The following is a 13221-nucleotide window of genomic DNA, read 5'->3' as shown; positions in this document are numbered from 1 at the left end:
GCATTATATTCTCTGTCGAGTGGTAGAAACGAGGGGAAAAAAAGAGACTGACTAGTATTTCGTGATCCCGATCGGACACGAAATCCATATGCTGCTTATCGATAACGAGCTTGTTCGGTGACCCCAACGGCAACTGTGGCAGATCCTAAAAAAAAAAAAAAAAAAAAAAAGTCCCGGGAAGAATTCAGGTACTCGACAGAACTACAACACACTTCTTACTCGGCTTAGATTCCGAGTCTTATCCTCTCTAGACGATTCTGTGCCTACCATGACTGGATCAGACCCCCAAAATACTCCCGGGGATGTTTTTGAAGGCCCTCCAGTCAAAAGACCTTGCATGAACGATACGCCACCCATTGCGCTGACACCAGGAGACGATGGAAGCGATTTTTACAATACCCCTTGGACTGCAGGGACCCCGGTAACTTCGGGAGATAATTTAGAGGATGGTGGACAACCCCAGCCTACTGAACCGACGGTATCCTCTAACCCATCCCCCTTGATCCCTGGCCTGAGTTTGGTCAACGATACTCTCAAGGAACACCAGACCGAACAGAATGAAAAGCCTGCGGTTAGCGGAAATATGGATACTATCGCTGCGAATCCTGTGGCGGAGAGCGAGGCTCAAATATCACCTGCGCATGCCCAACCAGAGACCCGGGAACAAGAGACAGAGATGTCGGGGATGAACGACGACGCAATGCAAGTGGAGGAGGATAATAAACAACAACTGGAAGAGACTGCCAATGCGAATGGTAACGTCAACGGAGCCATAGGTGCATATACTGCTGAGGCTACCGAGCAGACGCAACTTGAGCAGGAGGAAGGCGAGGAAGAACACCCTGAGTGGGAGATCGACTCCTCCCCGTATGAGTCCTCCTCTGATAGTTCGAGCACGGATTCGTCCGATGATAGCGACGAAGATGAAGATTACCCGATTCTAAGCCCTGAAGAACAAGCACGGATTCTGATGCAAGGAGAGCTAGGCTCTGATGACGAAGGGGAGGGAAAGGGCAAATCGGGTGGTCATCTCCGCACGGCAAACGAAGTTGTGGAAGATGTTCTTCCTATCCCTGACATTAAAATCACACCTGAAATGAAGATTGTGCTTTTGGGAAATGTGGAGGCGGTCGTTGAGAACACCATCCTTATTGCTGCCAACGTCTCCGGAGAATACCAAGTACTCGAAGCGGGTTCACTGCTTTGCCTTGAAGATCGACAGGTTGCTGGTGTTGTGTCGGAGACGCTCGGAAGGGTCGAGAACCCACTGTATGCGGTGAGATTCCCTACTGCTGCCGCCGTTGAGGAGCAAGGACTGTCCCGAGGTACAGCTGTATACTATGTGGTGGAGCATTCTACATTTGTGTTTACCCAGCCACTCAAGGGAATGAAGGGAAGCGATGCTTCAAACTTCCACGACGAAGAAGTTGCTGAAGATGAGGTTGAATTCTCCGATGACGAACAGGAGGCCGAATACAAGCGAAGACTGAAGCAGAAACGGCAAGAAAGGAAAGATGCTAAGAATGAGAATGGTGGTCCCTCGAAAACCAGAAAAGGTCCACCGGGCCCTTCAAAGCTTAGCCAAAGTGAGCTCAACTATGACGATAATGCGGCCGAGGATGGATACACCCCTCTTGCACGCCCCAAGAACCTGCACGAGATGATGCGACAGGAAGCACCCGTCGAGGGTGATGGCTTCCCTGGTCGAAATTCTAGCTTCCGCGGCGGTAGAGGCAGAGGTAGAGGTTCTGAACGTGGTCGGGGTGGTCGGGGTGGTCGTGGTCGTGGAGGACCATCTAGAGATCCCCATGAGCCTCATCGTCCACATCACGACCGCCAGCCGTATTATCAGCATGAACGGCCAGAGGTCCAGGCTCAGGCTCAGGCCCAGGCTCAACACTACCCTGCTTACAACCAACCTCAACAATTCCCTTCATACTTGCCTATCCCTCAGCAACAACCGCAGCAACAGCCTCATGCTCCAGGCATGCCAACACCCTTCAACTTCCAAATGCCCTTCCAACAACAGGCTTACCAACCGCCGAATCTATATCAGCAAATTCCTCCCAACGCCCAAATCAACCCGCTGTTTCTGGCTGCTTTGCAACAACAGCAACAACAGCAACAGCAACAACACCAGCAGCAGCAGCAGCAGCAACACCAGCAAGCACCAGGTCAACCCCAGACTCAATCCCCAGCAATGAACTTTGACCAGGTAAAGGCACAGCTGGATCTCTTGCGGCAGCTGAGCAATGGAAATCAGTGGCCGCCTCGCTCATGATAATGTGATGCCATTTCTTTTTCTTTTCTTCTTTTTTTTTTTTTTTGTGGACTCAGGTTACATTTGCATCTTGAGGAGCTAGGTATTTTATTTCTGGATAGGTTTCAAAAGGAAAAGTTCTACATTTGCCCGAATTTTACGATACCATTTTGAATATATATATTTTCATATAAATGAGGTATTATTGTTGTCTACTGTACATACATCAGCATGCTCCGTAACTGTTGGTAAAATGTCTTGAAGTCTATGCAGGAAACTCGACATTCCCGTTCACGACTCGTTCTGTTTTGCGCTTTTCGCTAAGGCCCAAAAACTCTCCACCTTTGCTCGTGCCAGGACATCTTTTGCCTGGGAGTCAGTTTCACACACTCGCGCACCGAGCCACTTCCGGAAAGCTCGGCCTTTGACCTGACCCTCCCAGATAAGATTGCATGTGTTGGAACTAAGATCCTTTAGATCGCCCGTTTGTTCGTCTTCAGCAGCGAGCCATGCGGCCTGAGCTTCGCGGTTCCCCTCTCGTACAGCACTTGGACCAGCATTTTCCGTCCAGTCGATGCGGTTTATCATGAGCTTCCTGTAGTTGTTGATCGAATGCGAGCCTCCCTCAACGATAACTAGATTGAACCGGGGATGCATAACACACACTCCAGTAAGGGCATTCTGTTCAGCATTCTTGCTGATCTTGAAACGATTACGTCCGTTTGCGAGGCTGTCAATCCGATATACCGACATAAAGAGTCCTTTTTCAGCGTCCTTCTCCTGCTGTCTAGCAAGCTTTTCGTGACGTTGCTCTTTAGTTAATTTTCGCTCTTCGTTAGCAGCCTCATGCGTTTCGCGACGCTCTGCAATCTCTCGGTTCACACGCGCTTCCACAGCTGTGGGATCTTTGACTGCCTGCTCACCTAGCACGCGCATAAGGTTTGACTTCTTGACCTTAGGCGGCGGAGCCGGCTCAAGACCCAGGCGGATTTTCGCTTGTTGTTCTTTTAAATCTGCCATTCGTCGTTGGCGACGAAGCTTAGCTTGTTCTTTGGGTGTGAGATACATCGGCTTCTGCTCGGGGACTAGTTTCTCCTGAGGAGGCTCAAGGAGAACAGGATGTTGGACGTATAGAGTAATTATCGAGTCGGGCGAGTCGATTTTGAGGTTGCACTCGTCTTCAATGGCCGAGTAGTCGGTTCCGTCCACAAGGCCTTCGTCCCACCACTCGATTTCTGGTGGAGCTGGCACCATAAATGCCTTTTCCACGTCTAGGTCTTCATCGATACCAGCTTGCCTTGCTCGCTCTGCAATCCGCTTTTTCATAGCTTCCAGTTGAGCCTGGCGGCGGAGAGCTGCAGCTTGTTGGATATATTTTCCCTTTTGGTTGAAGAGTAGCTGGCGCGAATGGCGAGGCTTCGCGATCGTAGCTTTTGGACCCAGACTCGGATCAAAGTAAGGATTATTCTTGATTTCTTCTAAAGATGGCCCGGAGAGATCGAGACCGGCTCGACCCTGCTTTCCGCCTGTCATCGGAGACCCAGTCCGACGATTCCTCGACTGCACTGATTGTCGCCCTTTACCTCCCCGAAAATCAATGGTATCCGATAAAAGAGCAGGATGCAAACCGACGTCGAGACCCCCACGAGCGCGCGACAAGCCGTCATCTTCGTCTCCAAAGGGAGCAGCAGCAGCAGCAGGAGGCGGCGGCGGCGGCGGCGGTGGTAGTGGAGGAGTTGGGGCGCTAGATCGTTGATTTGCTGCCGCTTGCGCTCGTCCTGTTGCAGCGGCCACTCTTGCCTTCATCTGTTCCAGTCTCGACATGGCGGAACTAGCAGCAGGGGGCGCGGGGCTTGGGCTGGAAGCCGGTGGTGAAGGGACTACAGAACCTTGTCTCTCAGCGTTGAGCCTGTCACGGACAGCTTGGGCCTTTGCTCTCGCCTCTGCAAGAACTTTGGCAATATCGATATTGCCAGAGGCTGGCGCCCCTTTTCCTGGATGTGGGGATCCATTATTGGATCGAGGTCTCTTCTGTGAATTATCATCTTCTTCCTCGGGATGAGGTCTCTTCAGCATGTTGCCTGACACGTCCGCCATGGTTAGGAGAATGAGAATTCTCGACTCACCCGCCGGGCACCAGCAGGATGGCTGATATCTGGAATATATGAGATAAGCGAGAGAGAGCGAAGCGATTCGTCCAAGAAGAACCGTAGGAACGTCACAGTTTCTGTGTCGAACGAAAAGGAGGATCCCAAGAGAGGAGGAGTAACTTCATGACAGGCACTTTCCAGCAGCTAACGTGGATGCCAAGGCGGTTTCGCACGGCAGAAAAAAAAAGCTGCAACTTTTTTTTCTTCACAGCATCGATCAAGATCGACGAACCCGCTTTTCGCTCCTCCGCCAGCAACCAAAAACTTGAAAGAACCAGAATTCGCACCGCCAGCGTTTTCTGTTGCTCGAGGAGCTGCGACAGGGACAATGGCGACTTTTGCACGTCCTGTGGCCTCGTCAATTTCAGGGATTGACTTTGGGGTCTATTCCGACGAAGACATCAAAGCTATCTCTGTAAAGCGAATCCATAATACCCCGACATTGGATTCCTTTAACAATCCTGTTCCTGGAGGTTTATACGACCCTGCCTTAGGTGCATGGGGCGACCATGTGTAAGTAGTCTCTCCAGCTTCTCGTATATCGTTGCTGTTCTTCCATGCCCGTCTCTAAAGGCAGGAACGGAATAAAAAGCTAATGGTGGGTAGTTGCACAACATGTCGACAGAATTCGTGGTCCTGCACTGGCCATCCCGGACACGTTGAGCTGCCAGTGCATGTATACAATGTTACGCACCTTGATCAGCTCTATCGACTACTAAGAGGGCAATGTGTCTTCTGCCATCGCTTTCAAATGTCCCGGACCCAAGTTAATTCATACGCTTGCAAACTGCGTCTTCTACAGTACGGGCTGGTTGATGCGTCGGAAGAGATCGACAGGATGGGATCTAAGAGTCCTAAGCAGAGGAAGACGACTAAGAATGCTGATGGGTCCGGCGACGAAGAGGAGGAAGATGAAGACGAGGATGATATGATATCGCGCAGAAACGCCTACGCCAAAAAGTGTATCCGGGAAGCACAGGCGGCTGGACTGCTCAAAGATATCTTGGCTGGCGCAAAAAATCCTCTGGCCTTGGAAAAAAGGCGAGATTTGATCAAGGAATTTTTTAAGGACGTTGTCGCTGCTAGAAAGTGTGCCAATTGCAGCGGGTATGTTTGCCAGATAACTTTTCACTGCCTCGAGCTATTCGCAGCTGCTAATGTGATGGAAAAGAGTTTCACCAGGTTACCGCAAAGACCGATCTTCTAAGATTTTCCGGAAGTCTTTCACAGAGAAGGCCCGGCTCGCTATGATCCAAGCTGGATTACAGATCCCCAACTCTCTGATCCTTCTTCAACAAGCGAAGAAATTGAACACCAAAGAGAAGAAGGCACTCGCAAACGGTATTTCTGATACTGCTAGCGTCACTTCCGAGACCCACGGCGCGGAGGAAGAAGTCGCTCGCGGAAATGCTGTCGTGGCACAGGCAGAGAGCAAAAGGCAGGACGCTGGCGAAACCCAGCAGTATATGCCATCGTCTGAAGTTCATGCGACGATGACTTTGCTCTTTGAAAAGGAGGGAGAGATTTTGAACCTCGTCTATAACTCTCGACCTACTTCGAAGAAGGACTCCAAAGTTAACGCAGACATGTTCTTCATTAAGAATATTTTGGTACCGCCAAACAAATACCGCCCTTCCGCTTCCCAGGGTTCCAATGCTATTATGGAGGCACAACAGAACACTCCTTTCACCCAAATTTTGAAGAACTGCGATATTATTAATCAAATTAGTAAGGAAAGGCAGAACTCGGGCGCTGATTCTGCCACACGCGTTCGAGATTACCGTGATCTTCTTCATGCAATTGTTCAACTTCAGGACACCGTCAATGGCCTCATTGATCGTGATCGAAGCGGCGCTACGGGGGCGGCTGCTGCGAAGGCCGCTAATGGTATTAAGCAAATCCTGGAAAAGAAGGAGGGCCTGTTCAGAAAGAATATGATGGGAAAACGTGTGAACTTCGCTGCTCGAAGTGTCATCTCACCTGATCCTAACATCGAAACAAATGAGATCGGAGTCCCGCTAGTGTTTGCGAAGAAACTGACATATCCGGAGCCTGTGACCAACCACAACTTTTGGGAATTGAAGCAAGCGGTCATCAATGGCCCAGATAAATACCCCGGTGCTGCTGCGATTGAAAACGAGTTTGGCCAAGTCACCAATCTCAAGTTCAAGAGCCTCGATGAGCGCACGGCGCTGGCCAACCAGCTTCTCGCGCCATCGAACTGGAGGATGAAAGGGTCGCGCAACAAGAAGGTTTATCGTCACCTCACGACTGGAGACTTCGTCCTGATGAACCGTCAACCAACGTTACATAAGCCGTCTATCATGGGCCACAAGGCTCGTGTCCTCCCCGGCGAAAAAACCATTCGAATGCACTACGCCAATTGTAACACGTATAATGCTGATTTCGATGGTGATGAGATGAACATGCACTTCCCTCAAAACGAACTTGCCAGATCGGAAGCTATGATGCTTGCGGATGCGGACCACCAGTATCTTGTTGCCACTTCCGGTAAACCTCTTAGAGGCTTGATTCAGGATCACATTTCGATGGGAACATGGTTTACTTGTCGGGATAGCTTTTTTGATAAGGAAGACTATTACGAGTTGCTATACAGCTGTTTGAGACCCGAGAATTCCCACACGGTTTCAGAAAGGATCCAACTTGTGGGCCCGGCAGTGATTCGACCAAAGCCTCTGTGGACTGGTAAGCAGGTAATCACAACTATCCTGAAGAATATCATGCCCCATGACAGAGCAGGACTCAACTTGAAGAGCAAGTCCTCGACACCTGCGGATCGATGGGGCCCAGGAAGTGAAGAAGGTGATGTCATCTTCAAGGACGGAGAGATGCTGTGTGGAATTCTCGACAAGAAGCAAATTGGTCCCACCGCAGGTGGTTTAGTCGATTCTATCCACGAGATCTACGGTCACACTGTTGCAGGAAGATTAATTAGTATCATTGGACGACTCTTGACTAGGTTCTTGAACATGCGTGCGTTTACTTGTGGTATCGATGATCTTCGACTGACTGAGGAGGGTAACCGCATGCGTAAGGAGAAGCTTAGCGAGGCTCCGAAGATTGGTCACGAGGTCGCCTTGAAGTATGTGACTCTCGACAAAACCGCGGTACCTGATCAAGACGCCGAGCTTCGACGGCGCCTGGAAGATGTTCTGCGAGATGACGACAAACAAGGCGGGCTGGATATCGTTTCTAACGCTCGGGTAGCCACCTTGTCGTCCGAAATTACAAAGGCCTGTCTCCCGGCTGGCTTAGCTAAGCCTTTCCCGTGGAATCAAATGCAGTCTATGACTATTACTGGAGCCAAGGGCTCTAGTGTCAACGCGAATTTGATTTCTTGCAACTTGGGTCAGCAGGTTTTGGAGGGTCGTCGTGTCCCCGTTATGATCAGTGGTAAAACCCTTCCCTGCTTCAGGGCGTTCGACACGAACCCTATGGCTGGTGGTTATGTCTCCGGTCGTTTCTTGACTGGTATCAAACCCCAGGAGTACTACTTCCACGCCATGGCTGGTCGTGAGGGTCTAATTGATACTGCTGTGAAAACCTCTAGATCAGGTTACTTGCAGCGTTGTTTGATTAAGGGCATGGAAGGGTTGAGAGCAGAATACGACACTTCAGTCAGGGAAACATCTGATGGTTCTATGGTTCAATTCTTGTACGGAGAGGACGGTCTCGACATCACCAAACAGGTTCACCTTGAAAATTTCGAATTCCTGGCTGCGAACCATGTTTCTATAATGTCACAAGTGAACCTGAAGACCGACTTCCACAATTTGGAGAAGGATGAGGTCACTAATTGGCATAAGGATGCCATGAAGAAAGTGCGCAAGACTGGGAAGCTTGATGCTATGGACCCTGTTCTGTCTCTCTACCCCCCTGGAGGTAACCTGGGTAGTACATCCGAGTCCTTCTCGCAGGCGCTTAAGAAGGTATGGCGAATTCTCATTGGCTTTTAAGTAGTTGGATCTGGCACTAACGAGGTATTTTTTTTTTCAGTACGAGGACAGCAATCCGGGCGACCTTCTGAAAGACAAGAAGAAGGGCATCGACGGAGTTATCAGCAAGAAGTCTTTCAATACTTTGATGAACATGAAGTATATGAAATCCATTGTTGATCCTGGCGAGGCTGTCGGAATTGTGGCTGGTCAATCTATTGGTGAACCTTCGACTCAGATGACCTTGAACACATTCCACTTGGCAGGCCACTCTGCTAAGAACGTGACACTGGGTATTCCTCGTTTGCGTGAAATTGTGATGACGGCCAGTAAAAAAATCATGACTCCGACAATGACCTTGACCCTGAATGAGGAGCTACCTAAGGAACACTCCGAGAGATTTGCAAAGGCTATTAGCAAGCTTAGTATCGCAGAGGTTGTCGACAAGGTCCAGGTCAGAGAGAGGATATCTTCTGGCAGCACAAAGGCCAAGATCTACGATATCGAAATCAGCCTCTTCCCTGCTGAAGAGTATACTGCGGAATATGCAATCACGATCAAGGACGTGCAATTAACTCTGCAGCACAAGCTCATTCCTAAGCTTGTGAAGCTCACCAAATCTGAGCTCAAGAAGCGAGTTGATGAGAAGACAATGAGCAAACATTCAACTGCTCAGCCCGAAATCGGCGTTTCTGTTGGCACCGTCGAGGAGGCTCCTAAGGGTGCTGATGTTGAAGATCGAGCTCCTGATGACGATATTGAAGACGATGAGGATGATGCTAAGCGGGCTAGAGGATCTCAGAACCGCTCAAACCAGGTCTCTTATGAAGGACCTGAAGATGACGAGGAGAGAATGGTGCGACAGCTTGACACTCGTGAGGATGATGATGACGATGACGACGAGGGACAGGCCCGTGACGTCGAGATGCACGATGCCTCGGACGATGAGTCGGATGCCGAAGGCCACACGACAGACTCCAAACTCCGTGAGGAAGACGTCAAGGGCAGATTTGCTGAAGTCACCCAGTTCAAGTTCGACCCACGTAAGGGATCTTCGTGCACCATCCAGTTGCAGTATGATATTTCGACTCCTAAGCTTTTGATTCTGCCTTTGGTTGAAGAAGCTTCCCGCAGCGCAGTTATTCAGTCCATCCCTGGCCTTGGAAACTGTACATTCGTGGAGGCAGATAAAGCGAAGGGTGAACCTGCTTGTGTTATTACAGACGGTGTCAACTTGCTTGCCATGCGTGATTACCAGGACATCATCAAGCCCCACTCGATCTACACGAACTCGATTGACCACATGCTTACCTATTATGGTGTCGAGGCTGCTCGTGCATCTATTGTTCGTGAAATGTCCGACGTCTTCAAGGGTCACAGTATCTCCGTCGATAATCGCCATCTGAACTTGATCGGTGACGTGATGACACACTCCGGTGGCTTCCGCGCCTTCAATCGCAACCAGCTTGTTAAGGATATTACATCCCCTCTGGCTAAGATGAGTTTCGAAACCACAGTCGGATTCCTCAAGGATGCGGTCAGAGAGAGGGACTTTGATAACCTTAACAACCCTAGCAGTAGGATTGTGGTTGGTCGTACCGGAACTATCGGTACTGGTGCATTTGACGTTCTTGCTCCTGTGGCATAGATGGCTGGCTGGTCTGTGAAGCGTGATGCCCTTTGCCACTTGTCTTGCCGTTGTACATTTTCTCAAGGTTTATCCATGTGTTTATATGCGGTTTCTTTTCTGATGTGTCCAACGATCTCTGGAGTTTTGTCTCAGCGGAAATAAGAAAAGTGTCCTTTTTTTTTTCAAATAGTATTTATTTATTTACAAGCATTTATACCTTGGGAAGGTAAAATAGAATCTTGTGTATTTTGCTAGAATTTAAATCATGCATTTATTTCATTTCATTTCTACCAAGTAAAACACCGCAAACACCGTGGTATCATGCTTTTATGTCAAATCTGACGACGCGAGATTATGCAAACAAATCGAAAGAAAATAAATCTTCAAAATGAGTTAACTTCACTGGGCATCAAGCATCATGAGGTCTTCATCAATGCCTTCATCGAATTCATCCACAGCTCCATTGTGAGTAGCGTTTGCTCCGTTTTCGTTAGCAAGAGCTTGTCGTCGTACTCGTTCCTCCTCGAACATCTGTTTCTCACAATGTCTCTCCAAATCCGCAAGACTCCATGTAGAAATGCCTTCTTGGTCCTTAGACTTGAATGGCTGGGCCATGGTACGTAAGAAGTTCTTCGCCGTTGCCACTGCCATGTCCGTACTAAGGTTTGTTTCACTTTCCAACATGGCTTGGGAGATCCACTTCGGAAGTTGGTTTCGCTTTTTCTGGAATCGGCGATCAGCGAGAACCATGACTCCGTAGTCGTCTTTGCCTCGAAGGACGCGGCCTAAACACTGAGCAGCATGCCTCATAGCGTCGAATGAGAGGAAGTCGTTTTCCCTGATGCGGTAATTTTCCCGGAGAAACTCGAGACGAGCCTTCAAGATGCGGGATTCGGTATATTGGAATGGAACTCCAATACACAAAACAGCTCGCCCATAGTGGTGGTCGAAATCGATACCTTCAGAAACCTTGCCTCGAGCGACACAGAAGAGAATGGCACCACGACCGTTGCAACATGCCGTGCGATAGGTTTCCAGCGCTAGTGAGGATTCTTGAGCATCGGGAGTTTCAACAAGAATGAGTTTATAGTTCCATATCGAATCCAGGATGCCCATACCCTGCCACATGCTAATAATAGATTCCATGTACAAATAGGACGGGAAGAAGACCACGATCCCATCGGGAGTGATACGGGAGAAATCTAGAACGATGTTTCCATAGTTCCGCACAACACCAGGGTCATTACGGATCTGGAAAGAGGAAGAAATTTGGGCTTGATCTGACCCACGAGTCACGATCATGGGAAGGAACGATCGACGGGCGAGCGTCATACTGTAAGATTCCTGCATGACCGCTGTAAATCCTAGCATCTTAGGGTACATTTCAAGAGGTGACAGGGTCCCCGACGTGATAATCACCGAACTGAATCGATCAAAGACTGGCTTGATCGCGATGGCGGCATCTAGACATGTAAAATGGAGAATTGGGTTCGGCACTGTGGCAGCCTCTGACTCAAAGGGCTCTAGGATCAAGAGGAAACCTTTATCATACGTTGACACTAGAGTTGCGAAGGTTGCCACCTCTTGGAGCGGCTGATAATCCTCTATGTTGATAAGTTCTAGTGTTCTGACGAGTGAGGTTAAGCGTTCCGCACAGAATCTCAGGGGTTTTCGTTCAATATAAGTCAAATCCTTAACGTGGCTTAGAAATGAGAGAGGAGTTTCGGAGATAGTGTGAGTGACTTTCATTCGGGTCTTCAGATACTCGATAAATCTCTTGAGAAAGGCGACAAAGTGCTCTGCACGGCGGATATTCCCGGGAACGGCTTCTTTGAGCAGGTCGTCGGGCAGGACGGGGTTTGAGATAAATTGGTCCTCTTCTCTGGCTTGTTCGGCGTCTCGTAACCCTTCGACAAGTTTCATATATTCGTTATTCAGCTTTTCTGCATCGGAACTCTTCACTTCTTGGATCTTCCGCTCCAAATTGTTTGCTCCCCTTGTAGCTTTTCGTAGTGAATCCTCAGTGATATCGATACTCAGCGACTCAATACAGACGTTATCAATATTGTGGGCTTCGTCAAAGACCACTATACAATCTTTTGAGAACTCCTTGGAGACTCGCTCGGCAATTTTCGGGTCCAGAAGGTAGTGGTAGGAATAGATGATGATATTGCAAAACGGCATCTGGCAGTAGGTTAGGATTGTGTTAATTTGCTTTCTATATTTCCAGTTTGCAGGAGCTTTACCATGCGCCGGGCTGAAAAGTACGGACACTGCTTGTGTTGCTCTCCATACTTGAGTAGACCATCGAGGGTGAAGACTCCAGGAGGAATGAGGTTATGCGGTTCGAGGAGGTCGAGGTTCTAGATCACGTTACCCACATGCTCAAGAATGTCTTATACCAATGGCCTCATACATCGTGATAAACGCACAGCTCAACGTCTTCACCCCGCTCTTTCTTCTCTTTAACGAACCCAGCAGTCAAACTTCGGCACCGAGCATCGACCACTGTACCACTCTTTTCTCGTTTGACAGACGGGTGAAGGCACAAGTTTTTTCGGCTCGTAAGGCCCAAAGCGCGAAAGTCTTCAGTGTACCCCAGTTGCTGGGAACGAAATTTCATCAGCTCCTTTAACTCAGCCAAGGCCTTTTCGATTTCGGACATTGTTCGGGAACAGTATATTAGTTTCCTGTGCTCTGGATAGTGTTGCTGATAGGCAACGATCAGCGACAACAGTGAAACGGTCTTTCCAGTGCCCGAAGGCATCTCCAGAACACAGTGACCCCCTGCATCGAGGGTCTTTTTAAGATCGCACATGTAGGCATATTGTTCTGGGTATATACGAGGGTAAGGGAAAAGGACGGGGAGATCACTAGCAGAGAACAAGAGCTATTAGATGGGACTGGTTCTTTACGACAGATATGCACACTTACTCAATGAAGAATTTCATTGTGGTTGAAGGGGCGAGCGAGAAGCTGAGGACTTGGAGCTCCAGAAGACGAGAGACGCTCTTTTCTGGGCCAGACCCGCGCGTTGACCTTTGCCTCTCTCAGCGATTCGATGACGGTCGAATTGTACTATCCTAAACTAGGAAAAACGCTTCTATTATGTAAAGTAACGAGAATTGACGAATCTGAGTCGATTATTGGAATGCAGCGAATATTGACCATTTCACCAATTTAGGTAGTTAGTAGCTACTGGGTAGTAGGTACCTATTGGAAGCT

At 49.0% G+C, this 13221-nt stretch overlaps 4 protein-coding genes across 4 annotated transcripts; 2 read left to right on the top strand and 2 right to left on the bottom strand.

Annotated features, from left to right (window-relative positions):
* The first annotated feature begins 220 nt into the window (after positions 1 to 220).
* On the top strand, positions 221 to 2426 carry P175DRAFT_0499625 (RNA-binding snoRNP assembly protein NAF1). Its single transcript, XM_040896774.1, has one exon. The coding sequence runs from the start codon at positions 701 to 703 to the stop codon at positions 2279 to 2281; it is 1581 nt and encodes a 526-aa protein (XP_040754459.1). The 5' UTR covers positions 221 to 700; the 3' UTR covers positions 2282 to 2426.
* A 30-nt stretch (positions 2427 to 2456) lies between these two features.
* P175DRAFT_0454374 (U4/U6-U5 snRNP complex subunit PRP3) lies at positions 2457 to 4504 on the bottom strand. Its single transcript, XM_040894569.1, has one exon. It carries the CDS (start codon positions 4355 to 4357, stop codon positions 2552 to 2554), a length of 1806 nt encoding a protein of 601 aa, XP_040754458.1. The 5' UTR covers positions 4358 to 4504; the 3' UTR covers positions 2457 to 2551.
* A 146-nt stretch (positions 4505 to 4650) lies between these two features.
* Positions 4651 to 10264, top strand: P175DRAFT_0522137 (DNA-directed RNA polymerase I core subunit RPA190). Its single transcript, XM_040899238.1, has 4 exons — positions 4651 to 4923; positions 5017 to 5517; positions 5582 to 8360; positions 8428 to 10264. The coding sequence occupies exons 1-4, from the start codon at positions 4739 to 4741 to the stop codon at positions 10012 to 10014; spliced, it is 5052 nt and encodes a 1683-aa protein (XP_040754457.1). The 5' UTR covers positions 4651 to 4738; the 3' UTR covers positions 10015 to 10264.
* P175DRAFT_0454369 (TFIIH/NER complex ATP-dependent 5'-3' DNA helicase subunit RAD3) lies at positions 10247 to 13141 on the bottom strand. Its single transcript, XM_040894568.1, has 4 exons — positions 12931 to 13141; positions 12413 to 12869; positions 12243 to 12359; positions 10247 to 12180 (listed from the first exon to the last, which is right to left on the bottom strand). Exons 1-4 carry the CDS (start codon positions 12945 to 12947, stop codon positions 10396 to 10398), a joined length of 2376 nt encoding a protein of 791 aa, XP_040754456.1. The 5' UTR covers positions 12948 to 13141; the 3' UTR covers positions 10247 to 10395.
* Positions 13142 to 13221: the final 80 nt, after the last annotated feature.

Source organism: Aspergillus ochraceoroseus (genome assembly GCF_002846915.1).
Source record: "Aspergillus ochraceoroseus IBT 24754 chromosome Unknown P175scaffold_2, whole genome shotgun sequence".
In the NCBI taxonomy this organism is placed as follows: Eukaryota; Fungi; Ascomycota; class Eurotiomycetes; order Eurotiales; family Aspergillaceae; genus Aspergillus; species Aspergillus ochraceoroseus.
Note: the sequence above shows the minus strand (reverse complement) of the source record. Positions and strands in the feature narration are given on the sequence as shown.

Coding starts and splice junctions, on each gene's coding strand:
- P175DRAFT_0499625 (XM_040896774.1), top strand. CDS start 701: ATGCAAGTGGAGGAGGATAATAAACAACAACTGGAAGAGACTGCCAAT.
- P175DRAFT_0522137 (XM_040899238.1), top strand. CDS start 4,739: ATGGCGACTTTTGCACGTCCTGTGGCCTCGTCAATTTCAGGGATTGAC. Junction 4,924..5,016: donor GGTGCATGGGGCGACCATGT/GTAAGTAGTCTC, acceptor AATGGTGGGTAG/TTGCACAACATGTCGACAGA. Junction 5,518..5,581: donor AAGTGTGCCAATTGCAGCGG/GTATGTTTGCCA, acceptor GTGATGGAAAAG/AGTTTCACCAGGTTACCGCA.
- P175DRAFT_0454369 (XM_040894568.1), bottom strand. Junction 12,360..12,412: donor AGCTGTGCGTTTATCACGAT/GTATGAGGCCAT, acceptor AACGTGATCTAG/AACCTCGACCTCCTCGAACC. Junction 12,181..12,242: donor ACTTTTCAGCCCGGCGCATG/GTAAAGCTCCTG, acceptor ACCTACTGCCAG/ATGCCGTTTTGCAATATCAT.
- P175DRAFT_0454374 (XM_040894569.1), bottom strand. CDS start 4,357: ATGGCGGACGTGTCAGGCAACATGCTGAAGAGACCTCATCCCGAGGAA.